The 21,395-nt window shown below is 42.0% G+C and overlaps 1 protein-coding gene across 3 annotated transcripts in view; it reads left to right on the top strand.

Annotated features, from left to right (window-relative positions):
* The window catches only part of klhl29 (kelch-like family member 29), a 259,109-nt gene that overhangs the window by 223,375 nt on the left and 14,339 nt on the right, over positions 1-21,395 (top strand). For all 3 annotated transcript variants that reach the window (XM_085381923.1, XM_085381924.1, XM_085381925.1), the window contains one exon: positions 17,625-17,818. In XM_085381923.1, the coding sequence (XP_085238049.1) occupies positions 17,625-17,818 (194 nt within the window). The remainder of the gene's footprint in view (positions 1-17,624; positions 17,819-21,395) is intronic.

Genomic DNA, 21,395 nt, shown 5'->3' with positions numbered 1-21,395 from the left:
ACATAAACAGTGATAAGCACAAACACAGTGCTATTTTCAGCTTTTGTCCAGGTCTCTCCAGCGAACGTGTGTGCAGCATATACAGTGTGCTCAGTGTGAACGCCTTCATCTATTGTCGAAGTAAGATGCAGACAGGAATTTGATAAAATTCAACTTAGGTTGATGAATACAGGTCCTTTGTGAAGCTCCTGTTTGACACAAGTATTTTGGCTTTTGCACTTCTTGTGTTTTGAAAGTGAGCGTCGTGAGCAAGGTGTGGATGTGAACCAGCTGCAACCTTCAGTGCTGGAAAATGACACCAACATGGAGTGTCATTTATCTGTTTTTAGTGGCTCGTTCCAAATGTGAGTCAGTGCCATTGAGAACCATGTTGATGAAGCCAACTTTACTGCATTAAAAAGCATGTTTGCACCACGAGTCATGTGATAAATGTAGCTTTTCCATGCATAACAACTCTACGGCGGGTAAATTATTTATAACCCAACCATCTGGACAGTAGAGTAGGGACAGGACCCCTTTGATTGGCAGGGGTGTTGGAGCCAGTCAGTGTCTTCTAGGCCTCATCGCTGCTAATTGGAGTCATTTGACTGGAAAACTCATCCGTGTTTGTGCTGCTGGTGCCTTTGGAGCAGTTTTAATGGAATTAACTGACCAATAATGTGGCTGAAGTTTGCACTTTAGTTTTGGTGACTGGTGTTTTATTAGTAATCTATTAGTGTGTTGATCAGCACTGTAGTTAGCAGTCTGTGTCTGTGCATTGCACCCATACAGGCCATGGATGCTTGTCAAACCTTCTAGCATCTCTTCATTTAACCATTTAAATTTCTGGCTCTAAAAATCCATCCAGTCAAAAGCTTCCAAAGGTATATTTAAAAAGTAGTGGGTGACAGCTACTCTCTCTTTTTCTGTTTATGGTCAGGACACTGTCCGCTCAAACTATAGCGATTTGTTGATCACCGGCTCAATTTACAGTTAAGCCCTGAAGTTTTAACTGACTTTTTTTCTTTTTTTTCCTCTGTTCACCAACACAGAAATCAATATGTGATTGAAGTGCAGACTTCCAGCTTTAAGGGGTTTAAACATAAGAACTGCTTTAACTGTTGAGGAATTACAGCCGTTTTTATACATAGTGTCCCATTTTTAGAGGCTCGGGTGACACCAGGTGAGTGACTTTACATTGAAGAACATCTCATTTCTTTGCCTTGAGGAACTCTCGGCAAAGCTCTAAGCTTTGGACCCTCATCTACTTGCGCTGTGAAGTCAGTCCAGTCAGTTTTGCATTTGGCTGAATTTGAATCTGAACGTGCACGCTTCACAATTTCTCCTGCTGCTTCTGTCAGCAGTCATGTTATCAGTAAACACTAGTGGCCTGATTCCACTGATAGCCATACTCCACCATGTTTGACAGATAATATGGTATGCTTCAGACCATGAGCTGTTTCTTCCCCATTAGAGGTGGCGATACAGCCTTAAAATTATGTCACAGTATTTCAAGTAAATTTGCGATGATGATAGTTCTGACGATAGGAAAAACATTTTATCTGTGATTGCAGCTTGCAGGCAGCATCATTTATTTATTAGTGCAAACAAAATGAATGACATTTTCCTTCTTCTTCTTTTCCACTGAGCAGGTTTGTTGTTTCCACCTGTAGCAGGAACAGTTTTCTTGCATATTTTTGCAAAGCCTTGTGTTTTGTTCAAGGTTATTTAAGTAGCTCCCTTTATTTTCCCCGTGACGCACAGCTGCTGTCAACAGCCTCGTCTCATTGTAGTTGTGTGCACTAGGCAGTGTAAACACACGATGGTGCTACATCGATTATCTAATATGACACATTCATATCATGTAAAAATGCATCAAATCAAATCACTTTTTATTGTCACATCACATGTGCAGGCACACTGGCATAGCACATGCGAGTGAAATTCTTGTGTGCGAGCCCCACAAGCAACAGAGATGTGCAAACACAACAACACAAACGAGCAAAATACAAGAATGGCCAACCTGAGACTAATAAATATATGTACAATATATAATAGTGTATGCATTTCTGGATGTGTATACTAAATATTTTCCTACGTGTGTGTGTGTGTGTGTGTGTGTGTGTGTGTGTGTGTGTGTGTGTATACACATTTTTACAAATTAAATAGTAAAAAAATAAAATAATAATAATAATAAAATATATAAAATATACAGAGTTGAATATGTGCAAAACAAGTGGCATTTATATACAGTGTGGAGTGCATAATGTTGAAGTTCCAGTAGTGAAGCTGAGGTGTCTATGACGTGTTCATCAGTCTGATGGCCTGATGGAAGAAGCTGTCTCTCAGTCTGCTGGTACGGGACCAGATGCTGCAGAACCTCCTTCCTGATGGAAGCAGTCTGAACAGTTTATGGCTGGGGTGACTGGAGTCCTTGATGATCCTCCCCGCTTTCCTCAGGCACCGCTTCCTGTAGATGTCTTGGAGGGAGGGAAGCTCACCTCCAATTATCCGTTCAGAGCACCGCACTACTCTCTGGAGAGCTTTGCAGTTGTAGGCGGTGCTGTTGCCATACCAGGTGGTGATGCATCCAGTGAGGATGCTCTCAATGGCACAGTGATAGAAGGTCCTGAGGATGCGGGGGCTCATGCCGAATCTTTTCAGTCTCCTGAGAAAGAAGAGGCGCTGCTGCGCCTTCTTCACTGTTTTGTTTGTGTGTACTGACCACGTAAGATCCTCAGCCAGGTGTACGCCAAGGAACCGGAAGCTGCTCACTCTCTCCACAGCAGCGCCGTTGATGGTGATGGGGGTGTGTACTTCTCTGCACCTCCGGAAGTCCACTATCAACTCCTTTGTCTTTGCGACGTTGAGGGTGAGATGGTTGTCTTGACACCAGTGGGTCAGGGCGCTGACCTCCTCCCTGTAAGCCGTCTCATCACCGTTGGTGATAAGACCCACCACTGTAGTGTCGTCCGCAAACTTCACAATGATGTTGGAGCTGTTAGTGGCTGTGCAGTCGTAGGTGTAGAGTGAGTACAGGAGAGGGCTCAGTACACACCCCTGTGGAGCACCAGTGTTCAGTGTGATGGGGGATGAGGTGATGCTGCCCAGTCTGACCACCTGGCGTCTGTCAGACAGGAAGCTAAGGATCCAGCTGCAGAGGGAGCTGCTCAGTCCTAGATCCTGCAGTTTCCTGTCCAGCTTCGAGGGAACGATGGTATTGAATGCTGAGCTGTAATCTACAAACAGCATCCTCACATACGTGTCTCTCTTCTCCAGGTGTGACAGGGCAGTGTGTAGTGTCAGGGCTATGGCATCATCAGTGGACCTGTTGTGGCGGTATGCAAACTGTAGAGGGTCCAGTGAGTCGGGTAGTGCAGAGCAGATGAAGTCCCTGACCAGCTTCTCGAAGCATTTGCTTACGATGGGGGTCAGGGCTACAGGTCGCCAGTCGTTCAATGAGGAGATGGTGGAGGATTTGGGTACAGGGACGATGGTGGCCATTTTGAAGCAGGCTGGGACTACAGACAGAGAGAGGGAAAGGTTGAAGATGTGCGTGAACACTCCAGCCAGCTGAGCCGCGCATGACCTGAGGACGCGGCCGGGAATCCCGTCCGGACCAGTAGCTTTGCGTGCGTTCACCTTCCTGAAGCACTTCCGCACATCCTCCTCAGACACAGTGTGCGCACTGACGTCATCCGCGTCATCATTTATGTACAAGACACTATGATATGGCACACTGCTATTCTCCATACTCTCCTTTCTGTCAAAGTTAATCTGAATTCCTAATCTGATACTTTTGTTAAACCTCTTGAATCAAAGCTGAAAGTCGTGCTTTCAATCACATTATGACTGATTTTAATAAAAAAATGCCCTGTGTTGATGCACAGAGGAAAAAGTGCAAACACAAAAACCCTGTCATTGTCACAAAACTAACTGTACACTACACTGAATCAAAGTTTAGAAAACGAATGAAATAAAATCATTAGAAAAACATTTAATGATATTCTAAACCAAATGAGTATAGGCCCCTGAGATCTGACCACCTGCTACATGGCTAATCATCTCCCCCCTTATAATACACGACATATTCACCTCTAAACCAACTCAACATTGTTAGCTGATTTTAATAAAAGAGACTAGCAGGAGCACTACAGGTGTCCCTCAAACCACCAGTGCTTCTGGATGAGAACAACAATAAAAAAGAAAATAGAATTACAGCTAAAGCATGGCATAAAAATCCAGGTCCTAGCACTCAAGGTTGTTTTCAACATGTAATAAAAGGCCATAATTTCACTGAGTTAGAGACAAAAAAATATACCAACACGCATTTGTGCCTTTTTCAGAGTGTAGAGGCATAAAGATACCAGCAATGGCAATCATAATTTCACTCACCACGGGTGCACAATTCAAGTGCATGCATCATTTTCTTTCTAGCCTCCAGGGGCAGTGATGAGTATGCAGCGTTTCTCTTTTTAAGCTAAGAGCATCTCACCGAGAGCACACATACTAAAGCTATAAACACTTTTCTTACTAAGGATGGTGTTGACAGAAGAAGATAAAACCCACAGTACTCTCCTATAGACATATAAATACAACACACTGCAGTCATAAAAATATCATCATACGCCGTAGTAATCTCAGTTTGGAGAAATACCCCTTTGTAAGTCAGTGTTAGTCAGTGAAAGGGACGGACAGGATGAGTCACAATCTTCACCTGTATGGTAAATGGATGGGTTCTTATGTAGCACTTTTCTGCTGGAGCACTTAAAGAGCGTCACGCAGTACGTCTCATTCACACAAGCATTTCTGTTTCCTATCACAGTGCTTTCTATGTAGCACTCCAGTGAAAACACAGCCGTCCCACATTATTATAGCACCTGTATGTTATCAAATACTAAACAGTAGATGAAAAAAGAGGCACAGACTGCACACAAATAATAGCTGTAGGCTCTGGATATAAAAAGTAAAGAACACTCAACGTGCTTTGGTGGGTTTTTTGGGGGGATTATTTTCATTTCACTAGTCCACTTAAATTTACCCTTTTTTAAACTTTCAAATCTCTTAGATTCAGTAATAATAGTAATTAATCAAGGTGACCAAACTTTGCTTTGGCTGCGGCGACTTTTTCCCCAGCAATTTGGATGTTAATTTTAATACTAGCACCACTACTCGCCACCCTGCACCAGCACAGCGCTGCCCTACTTGGCTGCTATCAACACGGGGGCTTACGTCGGTAATGAAGTGGGGTGTCAGTCTTCCATCTTCCATCGAGTTTTGAAGAGTGCGGAGCAGTAATTGGTGTACGACCTACAGCACCGGCAGCACTCATGTCCCCCGTCCTACGTGACATTCCCATCCAATTAAATCTGCGTCTGCACACACATACAGACACTGAAAAAGTGCACACCCTCTCTATTATCGTCGCTCCCTAACTTCTCTTCCTGGTGGCCTTTCAAGGTGCCCTTTTCCATTTACAGGAGTGTTGTGCGGCATATCTGTAGGTTATCTACATACACAATGCGTATGTGTGTACGCGTATCTTGCCAAGTTGTGCGTCGAGGCATTGAGGAAACAGACTTGTGTTCCAAATGAGTTCATTTTCAGGGATTATGGTTAAATCTGTGTGGCCTGTGGATGGATTGCTCTGTCTCACAAGGATTAGCTGAAGGTGACACTGAGGTGGTAGGTCTGCGTCCATCTGTGTTTGTATGTACTCCCATAGTCTGCTCTGTGTGTGTGTGTGTGTGTGTGTGTGTGTGTGTGTGTGTGTGTGTGTGTGTGTGTATGATTGTGTGTGTGTGTGTGTGTGTGTGTGTGTGTGTGTGTGTGTGTGTGTGTGTGTGTGTGTGTGTGTATGATTGTGTGAGTGAGTGCAGTTATGCATGGTGTGTACAAGTATGTCTGTGTTATTAGCCTAAAATGTTCTGTAATCCATCAGAGTTAATGAGGTGTGTGTGTGTGTGTGTGTGTGTGTGTGTGTGTGTGTGTGTGTGCTCTCCTACAGTGATGGCAGTGAAGTGTGTGTTGTGTACGTGGTGTCTTTTGAATGACCTTGACTTCAGTCTGTCAAATGAGCACTTCCAGGCCGTCCATCATACGGGAGCAAGACTCCATCAGATCCCCAGATGTCGTAATACACAATCTGTCAGATGTGTGTACGATGAGTAAATAACAAGCAAAACACTGCTGCCCTTGAAGTAAACGAGGAAGATCTGGGAGTCCATGAATGAGCTAGCGTGCCAGAGGTTAAATCAGTGGTTCTTAACCTGAGGGTCAAGAGCCAGTTAGGTTTAAGGCAGGTCACACGGATGACTAAAGGGATCACATAGGGACACAAATTTCCATTAATTATTTCTCTCTCATGCTTAAATTGTGGTCTTTTTTTTTTATAGCCGTCCTCAAGTAGCTACAACAGAAACTGCAGTTTTAGATACTTCCACATATTCTGGAGGTTGCTGCTTATTACGAACCAAAAATGTCCAGTTGGCTCTAAACAGTAAGCTGTCATTTCTATGCTATATTGTAATAGCTATACTGATTTTCCTCAATGTGGTCACTGGCATTTACCAGAAATAAAAAGGTAATAAAGACTATAACTAACAATGATCCTAATAAAAACTAAAACAGTTTCATACATAAAAAGCTAAACTGAAACAAGCGATCCCACTCTGGAAGCTAATCTAAGCTAAACGGAATTTTAAAAAAAAAGCAAAAAACCAATAAGAAAATACAAAACTACAATAACACTGGTAGCACTGGTATAATAAGATCATCCAGTCATCAGCCTCCAATTTGGTTGCCTGTGATCTGTAACCTAGCATAATCGCGCTGTTAGTCATAGCCGCTAGCTGCTACCCTAATAATGACTTAATCGGGTAATTGCTAACAGTTAAACAGCTAACATTAACGTGTGTGCTGCCAGGTAATACTTATGATTAGTGTTTAATAATTTGATGATATTTTTGAAATTCCTCATAAAGTGCCGTTCGGTGTTGTGAACATCAACGATTTCAGCTGTTAGCGCTGCAGCGGCGCTGTGTGAAGATGTTTGTCATCTGGAGGAGCCAAAGACAGCACTGTGGCAAACGAGTATCTAATCCGACATTCATTTTTATTAATGAATAGTATCAGTTCTTTTTTGACAACCCTACATTGAGGCTAATTTTTCCTCGCGGTAACTCCCAGCTGCCGCTAACTGTTAAGTGCAGTCAGGCTAAACTACCATTAGCTTCGCAATCAGGGACTCATTCAGAAAATAATGAAGAAAATGGTCCTCAAAATTATGTTTTATAATATAACCAATAAAAGATGTTAGATTAGATTTTGCAGAAATTACACATTACAAAACTTAATGCAGTTCATGTTAGACTGAGTGACAAAAGCATTAGCGTAATTGCAGGATAGTTCTCACACATTATGAACTACATGAATACCAACATGAAATGTAAACCGTACATTATTGCATGCATTGAAACATGAATTAATTTTTAAAAAATATTATTAAATCGATAGGATATTGGCTGTAAACATATTGCCACTGAAATTTTTGGGCATTTAGTTTGTGATGCTTCAGGATTTTCCTCCTACGGGTTTTAGGTGAGTTTATTTGCACTTACAGATGTTTTCTATAATATGTTGATACATTAATTAAGGTTTTACAGGTTTACGCAACACAAAACCACTGTAGCTTGCTGCTAAGAACTTAGGAAGTACACATAGCCTAATCCACAAGTAATGATGGACGTTTTTGATGGTGACGTGTTAAGTATTCATTACTATCCTGCCTTAACAGACGATTATTTGTGTTTTTTGTCTGCTTGAAGCTTTGGGCGGGTCTTTCTATAGAGTTCTTATAACCAGACATTTATATGTGTGAAGGGTGCTGAGCTCTCTAAGGTAGGACTCGGCGGATTTCACCATCAGACATTGATTAGCAACCTGGGGAGAGATCACACAGATACAAACAGCTGTCACATGCAGAGAAAATCAACACGGGAAATAGAGGTGCATACAAACGAGTTCAAATTAGTTGTCACAATGCCGCTGTTTTTGTTTTCATGTCTGACAATTTGTGTAGAGTAGTGTTTTTGTGAACTAGAGCTAGCAAAAGATGGGGTTTGTCTGTGTTATTCTTGGCACATTGAAGGCTACGTGTTTATTTTAAGAAAACTGAATAATTGTATTAATGTTAGACTTATGCATCTATTTAGTATTTCTCAATGATTACTGTTGACTGCATCTTTATCTAAAAGTCATTTGTCCCTTATTAGCCACATAATGCATCAGTAATGAATTTTATTTTCAGGATTAAGTGACGCAGACCTACCACCTCAGTGTCACCTTCAGCTAATCCTTGTGAGGCAATTCCAGTGCAGCTGCAGTCGAGTACAAGACCTTAAAATACCCACAGCGAACATGTGGCCAAGACAGCCTCCTTGGGTTAATTGATGCTAAATTTCTACATGTGTCCTGGTGCAAGGAAAATGTAGGCAAAGAGTGCAAGTCAGACAAGAAGATTGTGATTTGGAGAAAGGGATGTTTGAGTGCTGGTGGCCAACAGAAAGCAGGGTGATATTGGAGGTGTGGGCGCAGGCCTTACAGTTTCTGTGATGTGCTCTGACACACAGATGGCAGCTGACACAACACAGATAGACTCTCATTCTGTGCTCTCACACCCACTCTCACTCCTCTTCTCCAAAATGGATGTTTTCTCTCTGTTCACGGTTCCATGCCTCAGTCGTCTGACTTGATAGACAGACACACAGACAGATTAATCTGAAAAATATTACTACCTTTCTCTACTTGATTCCTCTCCTCTTTTTTTAACCCCTTTTCCATTGCATTTCCTCTCTATAGCCATTTAAATTTGGATGAGGCTGTAGCACATATGCAAAGAAGCTGGAAGTCACAGTTGAATGATCTCAAATGAACATCCACAGTCACAAACAGCAGCTTCCTCTGTTAACAACAGCCCACATGCACACCTGGTCTTTACCTGGACTCTTAAGGGTAATTTATGTTGTGCTCTTGAGATTTTCACCACCTGGCTGCTAATAAACAGTCTTGGCAAATGTGAAAAATGTTAATGAGAAAATGATGCCTATATCTCTGTGTAAATTATTCTGAAAGCCCTTCAGGCTGGAGCAGCCCTGTATTCTTCGAGCCAAATCACTAGCTCTTGGTTCATAACTTCTGACAGGAAACAGAGGGCTATGAGAGACTGACACTCTCTCACACACCTGTTCTTCTTCTCTTCTTGTGCCCGTTCCAGTGGCAATATACTAATCAAACAGCTGCTTCATATGTCGCTGCATGCAAATATATCTCTGTTGATTTATTTGAATGAAAAGCTAAAGTCTGCATGCTTCAAGGCTCGAGTTTTTGCAGGTGAACCTCCCACCTGCTAAACGGGGTATAGGTAAAAGGAGTGCTATATGTGCTACAACTTGTATGGATGTGGGTTGGGTAGCTGAACATATCACACTTTCTTAAGTTTTATCCAGTGAACTACCAGAAAGCAATCTAAAATATCAACTATACCAGTACTTGTTTCTGTCATTGTTATAGAAATTAAAATACAGTCATCGTAAAAAGAAAGTACACGTTACAAAAAAATTATCTACTGTATTTTTCTGACCATAAGGAGCATTAAGCGAAACAAAACAGTCAAATAAGTCAAACTTTACTCAACTCATTCTTCTTGAGTCCTCCATTTCCATACCATTGATTAATTAATGCTAAATTCTCTCGCAGCTGCTCTATTAATGACTAACCTCGTATTGTGGATGGATTATCTCAGTTGTTCTCCTGACTGAAGTTTGGTCCGTTTACAGCATCCTGCCATGCGATTGTATTTGTCTCTAACCATCAGGAACCCTCACATTAGCTTTTATCGAGTGGAAAAAAGTTAGCGTTCATCCTCCAGCTTCACTGTGTTTATGTTATGCTAACATAGCTGTGTAGCTAGCGATCACGTAGCATATACCAGTTAGCCCAACTTCAGTAGCCCTACAAACGTCACTGCTGTTTAGTTTTCTGTCTTTATTTATGTTGGAAGTGATAGCAGAGCTGTACGTTTGAATTTGTTTCAGAAATCTCTCAGTCAGAACATGCTATATCATGTTTAGGTGGAAGCTAGCGAGCTAACTTCCTGCTAACTTCTAACTCTGTTAAATTTAATAAATTCTGTTTTCATGATGGCTGGATGTTAAACTTAATTGTTACACCTGGTAAAGCAGCAACACTGATCATTTTATTAAAGATAAAAGAATTTAGACAGTTTTTAACTTTCAGTGATGTCGCAGTATTTGTTTGACTTTAGGACCTGAAGTTGAAGTTTTGGACCCAGATTACTCCCTGAGGCTCCTGACTACAGTAGCTGTAATCCTCCAACAATCCATCAAGCGGTGCAGCTTCGTAGCTTCCCAAAGTAGTACTAAGACATTTTCTAGATTTTGAGCGCTGTGTACCACATAAAAGGTCAGTAAGCAAAACCAGAATTCATACATAAGGCGCACTGTCGATTTTTGTGAAAATTAAAGGATTTTAACTGCGCCTTATAGTGTGGAAAATACGGTAGACTATGCCCGGCCTTAAAGTTGGGTAAATACAACCTGAGATAAAGAAAAACAGAACAAAACAAAGCTGAAATGCAGAAATGGCTCGAGGTTTGTGGCCATTGTCTTTAATTATTTTGTAATAACACCTGAATGCTCTGCAAACTGCCAAAACTGCTGCTTTTAGAAAAATGCTCACACTTGTTGATTATAAATTAATCAAATGCATGTGATAAATATGATGTAAACATGGCACCTAGCTGCTAGTCACCCTTTTACTTCTTATTGAAGGAGTAAGGGTGTATTACATTTTTCATGCAGTGCTTATGCAGTGGATTTGGTTTAATACTCCCTCCTCTCACCCCAGTCAGTCTCTACATCCCTGAGCCAGGTTCTCCCGGAGGTTTCTTCCTGTTAAAAGGAAGTTTTTCCTTCCCCTGTCGTCAAGTGCTTGATCGTAGCGGTTGGTCTGAATGCTGGGGTTTCTTCTGTATTATTGTAGGATCCTTACTGTACAGTATAACGCATATTTGAAACTAAGTTAGCTATAGAAAAACAATTATTTGATTCCTGTGAAGGTATGAGGGCTCAAGGTGACAAATTTAAACCCCCTGCTATTTAACTTTGAAACTATCAGTAGTATGAAGGTAACATTTTTCATGATAAATATAATATTGGACAAAAAATCAGCTGTTTCTGAGGTTTTCAGATTGTTCTGTGGAATGAGCTAGTTATGGTTGCCACCCTGTGTCTGCATTTTAGCATGCTGCTTATTCAAAACTCTAGGCTGCGGTAAATGCTATATGTTGTGTTATATTGGACAAATGTTAAAAAAAAAAATCATTTTGTTGAAGTGCAGTTCTGAGAGATTATCAGCATGAATAAATGCGTCCCCCAGACAATGCTTGCAGAGACATTTAAGTGAAAACAAACTGCCAAATCCCTTCAAACCCCGAAGAGCGTGACACGCTGATTTGATCACAAACTGACGGTTTTTCTTTTACAAACAAGCTGGATTTACTCACATGACTAACACAGGTTTTTGAAATCCACATTAGAGTGCACATTTGGTGGTGCGTGTGTGTGTGTGGGGGCAGTGGGAAGAGACTACGATAGACTGTGTTCATGAGAGTAAGATAGCTGGAGTTGTTGCAGGGATTAATGTGAGTTTGTAACTTAAGGGCACGAGTTGCTGCTTGATATAATCTAGAGCATCAGCTCCTCTCTGCAGGCGATAAATGCTTTTTTTCCCCTCTTTTTTTTTTTTTTTTTTGCATTCCAGTGAGCACGCTCAGTTTTTTTAAGGTTACGCTGCTGTGAACCTGTATGGTTTAAGCATACTTAACAGCATGAGTAAATGCAGGATTTGTTATCATGCCTTTCCTGTTTGTGCACTGTATTCCACCACTTGCTGTTTGCATCTCAAGGCTTTTAATAGCAAGTGTGGAGGATACTGTAGCCATTGTTAAGTCCATGTTTGTGTGCGATTCCAGAGTAGTTGTAACTGCAGCACGACGCACTCCTCTGCCTCTTAATGGATCTTTTTGTCAGTGCTGAGGTGTATAGAGCCCAAGTGGTTTTGTTATCCTAACAAGGTTTTTTTTCCTCCCTTTCCTCCCGACTCACTTTTCCTCACTCTATAAACGCTGTAGTTTGTATCTCGGGGGAAATGATGCATGTCAGTATCTCAATGACTGGCAGCCCATCCATTAAGGTTTATCGCATGTGTGTGAAAAATAGAGACAAGTATGGAGAAAAGCATGGTTCATCATCCCCACTACCCTCCAGTTAACTACATTAGTGAATTGGATCCAGTGCCTTGGGCGCCTTCTTGATGATTAGATTGCATGACTTGCGTGTTTTGGAGACAGCTAGTCTATGGACATGTGGTCAGAAATGGAGGCTGTGTGGTCAGCATTAAAAGGCAGGAACCGGTCGACAGCTTCCAAATTAACCAGAGGCGGTACAAACGAGACCAAATGTGTCAGTTGTCAAATGAACTGCAACAGCCAAGCAGCGACCTCAGATGATGAAAAATTAGGCCAACGGGGGAAGTGTTAAAAGGTGCAGTTCCTCAAATAGCCACTGAGCGTTGACTCCAAATGGGAATCAGTCCCCACGGGCTCCCATATCAACCTGCCAATCTTTAAAGCAAAATTAAACGTCTTTGAGGCCTGGTGCTACAAAAAAATCTCTCATTTCTATTACCGATTTTCTCTTTCATGATAAATTAATGAGGGGAAAACTTTTTTTTTATAACCTTCCTCTTTTTCATTCAGCTGCTCCGTTTAGAAGTTGCCACAGTGGATCGCCTTCCTGCATCGCTGAGCTGTCCCAAACCCAACTAAAATCTGAGCATCTTCACCGCCTCCAGCTCCGCCTGGTGCCTTTTTGATAGTGCTACTATCTCCAGCCTACCTGTTTAAAACCTACAAAAGTTTGAAGTTAAGCTTAATTAGGTGCATGGCTGCTCCAAGTGATCAGTGGTCATTGACACAGTCCCCTCGCTGTCAGCTAGGCTTCGCCCTCAGCTAATAAGAGTCACTGAAGTGGAAGCGTGTTTCTGGTGTCTTTTTGAAGCATTTTTAATGCAACTATCTGATAAATATCATAACTTGCTGTGCAGGTATTTGTTCCAACAGTCCATCTAAGATATCAGTCCTCTACTTTTAGTCAGTATAGCATCTCATTTGCATGTTATTTAGCTCTAATAAGCAGGTATCTGGTATCTGTCTATGGATACAACGTTGCACTTCACTCTCTTCCTTTAAAAAGGGAGTTTTTCCTTCTCACTGTCGCCAAGTTCTTACTCACAGGGGCCCGTCTGATTGTTGGGATTTTCTCTCTATTATTGGCGCTACAAGATTTAAAATTAAATACAGTTGTGATCAATTTTGCTCTAAAACGGCCTCTTAAAAAGCTCTACAATGCACAGTCCAGAAGCAGTGTGTCATTATGCTGTGGCTACGTCCATATTTTATATTGCCTCTGATACATTTCATGGCATGAATTCCTGTGTCACATTAGATCACACTTACCGATTGATGTTATTCTTAGATGCTATAGCACATTGATGTTGTTCCATAATCAGAGGAAACAAGATGGCGAGCACACGCACGCAGATAACAGATACACATACATATTCACAAGGCTTTAGATGTGTAATGCCACTGAGCAAATCCGACGGCAGGCTGCATTTGGTTCATTTTTATGGTCTGTGAGTCAGATGTTTGTTTCCGAGTTATTGTTAAAAAGTGAGGGCCTGAGGGCCAATATCTTCTTATGTACTGCATTTTCTCAGCAGCCTGTAATGACATCAGTCTTAGCTGGTGAAGCCCACGTCCACCACACGTTCCAGCTTTTTGAAGATGACGGAAACGGGTTTAATCTTTCGGCATTCTCTTGAAGTGCCAAATCAGTCTTATAGAAGACATAAATAAATAAATAAAGACTTGATTCTATTTTAAAAAGGATAAAACTAACAAACAGTCTGACAAGTATTGTCTGTGTATAACATCTCTTCATATTGTTCATTCCTTTGTACCATACAGCTCAAACAGTATTAAGAGCACATTGCAGGGCAGCGCTTTTGCTCAGGATAGTTTGATATCATTGATGAACATGTGCACTGTAGTTTCCAGTATTTTTAGTGAACATCGTCAACGGCATCCTGATGCCTTAAATACCATCAAGGGACCTAATATGTATTCATCTGCCACCCTAAAAAAAAATGGTTTTCAGTAAATGTTCTATTTGGCTAAAAAGTGAAGTACCAAGCTGTGTTAGAAAATTACTCTGTTAGATTTACTTTGTCTGTAAGAACGACTAGGATTGGCGCTGGGTGCCACAGATTGTTAGGGAAATTGGAAAATGCTGGAGACGGATGGAATTGTCCAATAGGGAATAAAAATAACTCCAGCCTTTTGGTTTTGTCGCTGGTGAAAAATGCAGTGTAGCCAGTAAACATGCACACTACCCACCAATAACCAGGTTGTATGCCGATAAGTCAATCAGATTATCCCCCCCCCCATCAATTTTATTAATTACCAGTTAATTAATTAAGGTCGGATCGCCACGTAGAGTCTGCAGACAGGTGGAGAAATGGCACGTCCATCTGCCAATCGTCGTGAGCAAACGCGGCAGCTGCGGCTGCATATTTTGCACGGCATCCGTCTCGATTCACCTGTTGTTATCAAACATAATGGTTCTCATGCAGTCTGGTCATGTGGGAACACAATCACACTTTGCGGGGATGCCTCGCACCTGGGTGACACGAAATTATAACGCTGATTTGTTGACGCATTAGTCGCGGTGCGCGCCGCGAGCATCAGCCTGTCATTTTTATCCGCGTTACGCATTCGAAAGCCTGGCCTCTTTCTTTCATTCACATCCTCGTCCTGCCCTTCCTATCAGTCTTTCGTTCTGTCTCTAACCTGACATAAAGGAACACAATCCCACGTTGTTTGTTTCGTTGTAACCCCGCAGCTGCATTTTCAAGATGATTGTCCCTGCGTGATGAAACAGTCCCTGTCAAGAGCTACAGACGATTACATGGCTTCACGCGGTGATCAGTCTGTGTGTAAACACTTTTTTTTTTTTTTTTTTTTTAAAGAAAGCAATCGATGTAGCGCAGAATGTCGATGATTAAACTCATACGTTGTCTTTAGTGACGATGAAAACAGCTTCTGTCTGACTGAGGGAAGAGGAAACAGAAGGACAGAGTGTCTCCCTCCTTGCTTTGGCTCCTCTGCCTTGGAGATATAATCGAACCATATACACCCACTCTCGAGTCTTTTTAGTGTCAGTCCTCATGTCACGGTTCACATTAAATGCTTGACGGTGAATCACACACGTAATGAATTCAATCAGATTTGCAACCTGCGAAACAGCCCCGAGACGGCGGCTTTCTTCTGACCTGCACGTGTTCCCTTTTATTACAACTCCTGACCCTTTCTGATTGGATGATAGCTGTGCTGTGTTTACATTAATGGGATTTGAAGGTCATTTCCCTAATCTGCTTCTTATTGAAAGATACTGGGTCTCACGTGATGAGCACATCGTTATCTGAAGAAGTCAGAATGGCAGTTTTTATTCAGCATTATAGCTATTTCTGTTTTGTGTCTAAAGCTTTGAATTTGGAGAAATGCAGCCAGTATTTCTAATCGTCTGAATATTTGAAGAGCAAGAATTGGAATCAGATAAAGTGCTGCAGGAAAAATTATCTCTTCTTTCAAAATATGTAAAAATATAATTGCATAAATGTTTTATTCCAAGCCCTAGCAATGTTTTTCCCTTTACAATAATACCCAGGGCTATTATCTGGCTCTTTAGCAGCCACTGTGTTCACTAGCTGGTCGCCAACTGCGTCTGCTATACGAATGAACCAAAACTGCGACACCGCGGGCCACGAGACATTTATTATGTGCAGAAATATGGAAACCGGCTGTTTGCAGCAGTGCCGTGTGACTTTTGTCTGTCCCGTAATCAGCATCACTCAGCAGCATCTGACCCTTAAATTTGTGAACCTCCCCCGATGTGGTCCGAGGGGTAATTACATCTGCCGGGGAATGACCACGTGCCAGTCCTTCTATCTCAGCGGGGTTCGGTTACTCAACCTGATTCGGGCAAGTGTGTGAGCGTGAGTGTTTGAAAAGTGCTAATTGGCACTCTTGAGTGTTTCAAGTCCACCTTTCCTAGAGCAGCTTCTGTGTCACCACTTTGTCAGACTGACACTCGATTTTAAACCCACCCCATCCTCTCGGCAGCTGTTGCCAAGGTCATTATCAGACCTCGAGAATATTCCCAAAGGCTAATTCACCCATATCCTCTGGCACTTTATCTAACAGCCTTCTCACAGGAAGGTGGTTGCAATGAGTGCTTCCAGGTGTCATTTAAATTCAGCCTGACTTCAAATGCTGCACAGACCGCGGTGGCGAAGCATCCGTACGCTAAAACAAACACCTGTATGTTGTATGAATGGGAGAAGACACCTGTGCCGTGATGAAGGTCGTTGACCCCAGTGAGAAAACTGGAGTTAAAAATGACTTTTAAGTGTGGCACTTTTAATATTCACTCAAGCGCTTCAAGTGTAAGATTTTGTTGTCTTGGGAATTCTGCCCCCGGTTTTCAGACAAAGGTGTTTTTCTTTACAACAAAGACGCAACCTTGATTACGGAGGCTCGCTTTAGTCTGAATGGATGCGTGTTTTAATCACAAATCCTGGATCCGTTTGCGCCTCTTTAATGAGGCCCGCTCCAGCTGGAAGGCTGTCGGCGCGGCTGCTTTGATCAGTGGCCCATGGACACGGGATTACGCTGCTAACACACCGCGCTAATGGAGCCGCAAGTCAAAAACACACACCCGCGTGGCGCATGCACGCACACACATGCCCAAACAGGAATGCAAATGTGGGGAAATATACATATAAAACGCACACGCTCAACCTCTGACAAGGGCACAATCCAATAAGCCAGCGTCTTGTTCTCATGCAGCCCTTTGTGTCAGGCCCTTTCATCTGGCTGTGTCTGTTTGGGTCGGCTGAGTTTTAGGCTCCGCGTTGACGTCTCTGCCAAAGAGGGCTCAGCGAGTAAGGTCCAAAGCTCAGTGCTGACACACAGCCCAACTCTAGAGACTAATGGCTTTGTAGCTCCCAACATATGTTGTTTTGTGTAATTGCTTTAATTGCTGTCATTGTACGTAATGGTTGGTCTTTTTCATCTTCCCTGGTGGTGTAGGCATTCTGCTAATTATATCTGTCAGCCCTGCAGCCAAATTGAGCATTTCACTGTGAATTCAGAGCAGTGGGAACTTTTAAAATCAGAGCGTTTCTGTAAACTATTGGTGTGCGTGTGTGGGTGTAAATGAGTGACTGACTGCTGGGTGTTACAGGGGTTTTCATAAGTAATTCTCCTCATCCTGGAGCTGTTTAATAGAAGCGGGGTCGCGAACTTTGCTCATCAGTCAAGTCTAAACCTTGACCTGCGCGTAGTTCTGCTTCTTTTATCTGTTTTATTAACTAGAAAAAAAGGTGAAATGACTATATGGGTAATTTCATAAGCCTAAGAAAATGTCTTTGTTTCCGTTCAGGTACGACACCATCACCAACCAGTGGGAGACGGTTTCTCCTCTCCCCAAGCCGGTCCATTCTGCCGCAGCCACCGTGTGCGGAGGGAAGATCTACGTGTTCGGAGGTGTGAATGAGGCCGGGCGCTCGGCGGGTGTGCTCCAGTCCTACGTACCGCAAAGCAACACCTGGAGTTTCATCGAATCGCCCATGATAGGTAAGACAGGTGAAAACACACAGCGTGTTTGTCACAGATTCACACATGCAGCAAAAAAAAGTGAAGGGATGTTATGTCCTCAGGGGACTTGTCGCCATTGTTGCATCAACTTTTGTCTGATGACGGACCTGTTTCTCTCAGATATTCCCAAATGTAGGGTCCTTCTTCCTCATTGTGCTGTCAAATAAATTTAGTTGAAAGAGAATTAGCCCCTGAAAACCTCCACGCTTTTCTTTCAAGGCATCATATCAGAGCATCAGTATTTAGACTGCTTTTTATTTGCGATGTAAAATCTAAAGTGGAAACGGCACAAAATGCAAAAGTATTAGTTTAACCATTTATATGCATCCATTCGTTTATTCTTTGACATCTTACTATCACATTAGAGAGCAACAAGATATCTTTGGGCCTCAATTATGGCTGCCTGGTTGCCTAGCAACAGTGTTCTCACAACTCTACCCAGATGAACCCCTTCACTTCATTTCATGCGCTCGACTTACCCTGTCGAAATCTTAAACTCCTTCTTTATCAGTGCAGTGTTACACAGCACATTACTATGAGACCTTATATTTTCTTAGCGTGCATAAAACCAGACTCAATCAGTTTTATAAGTTAAGTTTGCAGCTCTGTTGCCTCATAGCAAGAAGAGAAGGTCCTGGGTTTGCATGGCTTCTTTCCACAGTCCAAAGACTGTGAACGTTAACTGGTACTTCAAAATTAGCCTTTGGTGGGAATGTGAGTGTTAATGGTTGTCTCTGTTGCACTGGGATGGACTGGCAACCCTGGACAGGTTACCTGCAAGGTGGCCAGATATTACAGGTTGCCCTATAATAGCTGGGTAGGTTCCAGATTAATGGATAGATTGATGGAGGGATGTCCTGTCCCTCCCCTCACACCCAACCGACCAATAGGTGGTCGTCTGATCGTTGGGGTTTTCTGTCTATTATTGTAGGGTCTCCATCTTACGAGATAAAGTGCCTCGAGGTGACTGTTTCATCTAGGGTTTGAGAGTAACGAAATTTCTATTTTCTGTATGTCCTGTACATGTGGCAGAATTGACAAATAAAGTTGACTTTGACTTTGACTGTTGTTGTAATTTGGTGCTGGATAAATAAAACTGAATTGACTTGAATCGAACTGAGTTGAAAGGATGGACGGATGGTGGTTTACCGATATATGCCAGTACTATAGTGGTCTGTTTGTGCTGTTGAGCTTGAAGGTGTTTGAACATGCTGTCTAGGAAATTCGACTAGCACAAATGTAATCTATATCTGTCGCTATTTAGACAGCAAAGATTTCTGGCACAACTTCGCCTACTTCCAAGGTGCGTGGAGAGAATGTTTCCATGTTATGATGTCCTCTTGTTTTTTAATCTAACTGCTGCACTGACTTCTAATTAAATGTAATCATTTTATGGGTCTTTTTGTATATTTGTAATATTCTTCTTACAAACGGGGGGGAGGGATTACGTCTCCTCCCCCCCGTCTTCATCATTAATGATCTAGTGCAGTATTTACTTGGACATGACTTAACCAGTTAACCAATACCAACCTGTTATATGTCAGCTGGTTTATCAATGAAGCTGTGATTGGTTAATTTGAATGTTTTTTTGCTACCCTGATGAAGGCCACAAGCCGAAACGCGTTGGTCAGTCAATAAAGTTGTTCTTCTTCCCTTTAAGTGTTGCTGGAGTTCCTGCGTTGTGTCTGTTTGGACAGCAAATGATAATAATTTTCAATTATTTATCACAGTCAGTTGCTTTATTGTTGGAAAGCAATTGCATGTAATTGACTTGACCCCATTCAGACTGACAGCAACCCGACTTTGTTTCATTGTATCATTTATGGCAGGTTTTAGTGGCAGTGTTGGTTTATTGATCTCTTTTTATTTTTGCATTGAAAAATTATTGAAGTGAGAGAACTTAATGTTGTTGGATTATTGCAATAATATCATCATATTGTGAGGGAAGTGTTTTGATAAGACTGTATCATGGGGTGTCTGGTGATTCCCAGCTGTACACAGTCACCCACCAAAACTGGAGCAACTACTGCTCGGATGGTCTGTTAATACAATGAATCACACAACAAACCATGCTGTTCCTCAGTTTGTATTATAAAAGCTCCAAGTGGCACTAACACCACAAAACCAGTCCAGAGGTCGAGTTGACTGATTTGACCGAACTAGGATGACGCCTAGCAGATAGCTACCAGCCGAGTTGGCACTCCTCTTTAACTCACAGTGCCTTTGGCCCTAATAATGCGACACAATTGCCAAACCATTTTTCTCTGCTAAGCTGTAATTGTGTTTGTTTGTGTTGTAAAGTAGGGCATTTTAATGAGGGAGTTTGTGGCGACTAACTTGCTCTAGGAGTCAGGCCCGAGTGGTTTAATTTTTCAGAGCCAGAGTTTGGTTCCCGATGCTTTCTTTTCATCTGTATGGCCATGTAAACATAAAACCAACTACTTGGATTATATACTTGGTAGTTTTTTTCCCCAATTAAGGAAACCTTCAGTGTTTATCCTTTCAGTGAAAATGCTGAACCACACCTGAAAATTCAGCAGTCAGCCTGTTTTTACTTTTTCTCTTTATCGTTATCATCCTCCTCGGGATTTTCCATTATTCCCCCTCTTCCCACATTATTGCGCTGTCATAATAATGAGAAGACCATCGCTAAAATGATAGGTGGTTCTGACGATGGTTTCTGACGTGCTATTGGCCAAGCTGTGATCTGAATAACATCAGAATAACACCTGGATCCACATTCCAGTCTGATCAACCGGGGAGCTGTGAAGGACGAAAAGCCAGAAGAAAGCTGCCGTGACTCAAAGGTAGAAGGAAAAACACAAAAGCGTACCAAGCCTACAACTTTGTTATTCAGAGCACTGGCAGATGTCTTCCCAGTGCAAAGATCTTATCCACAGGCATTTCTTCACAAATATAAGTATCCTTGAAAGGTGCAGAGCAGGCGAGATTGCTATTGATTTGGACATATTCTGCAAATCTCTTTGTTTCACATTCTGGCCTGGACAACACTATTGCACACAAGTCAGCTTTAAGCCTAACCTACAAACTTCTTTGTGCTCTATAGATAATTCAATATTTTGTGAGAAAGAGTTAAAAAAAAAAAAAGGTTGATAAGTGGGATTTGACTGAATTGTGTTTCTCTATTTGCAAGCTAAGAACCAGCGTTGCCTGCAATAAGATTCTCATCCAAGCCAAGAAACAGCTCCGGACATAATTGCAAGAAATATTGCAAATTGTTTAATCCACACAAAAAAACAGAAGATATAACTTGTTAATTAGTAAGATTTAGAAGTGCTGAGGGGCAGTTTGTTACCTTCTGGCAGAGGCAGGAGAGCTGTTTCCAGTCTGTGAGCTAATCCAAGCTAACAGAACTGCAGAGTGTAGCCTTATTTTATCCATACTGACATGAGAGCAGTGCCGGTCTTCTCATCTTACTCTTACAATGTGCATACATGCCAGGATATTTAAAAAGTTCCTTTATGGTTGGATTTAATTAGCAATCTGCTACAGTCATCTCCAGCCCCATATTTTTGTTTTGGATCTTCACTAGGAT

Source organism: Rhamphochromis longiceps, linkage group LG15 (genome assembly GCF_057381845.1).
Source record: "Rhamphochromis longiceps isolate RC_006_pf linkage group LG15, R_longiceps_female_GT1.1, whole genome shotgun sequence".
Classification (NCBI taxonomy): domain Eukaryota; kingdom Metazoa; phylum Chordata; class Actinopteri; order Cichliformes; family Cichlidae; genus Rhamphochromis; species Rhamphochromis longiceps.
Note: the sequence above shows the minus strand (reverse complement) of the source record. Positions and strands in the feature narration are given on the sequence as shown.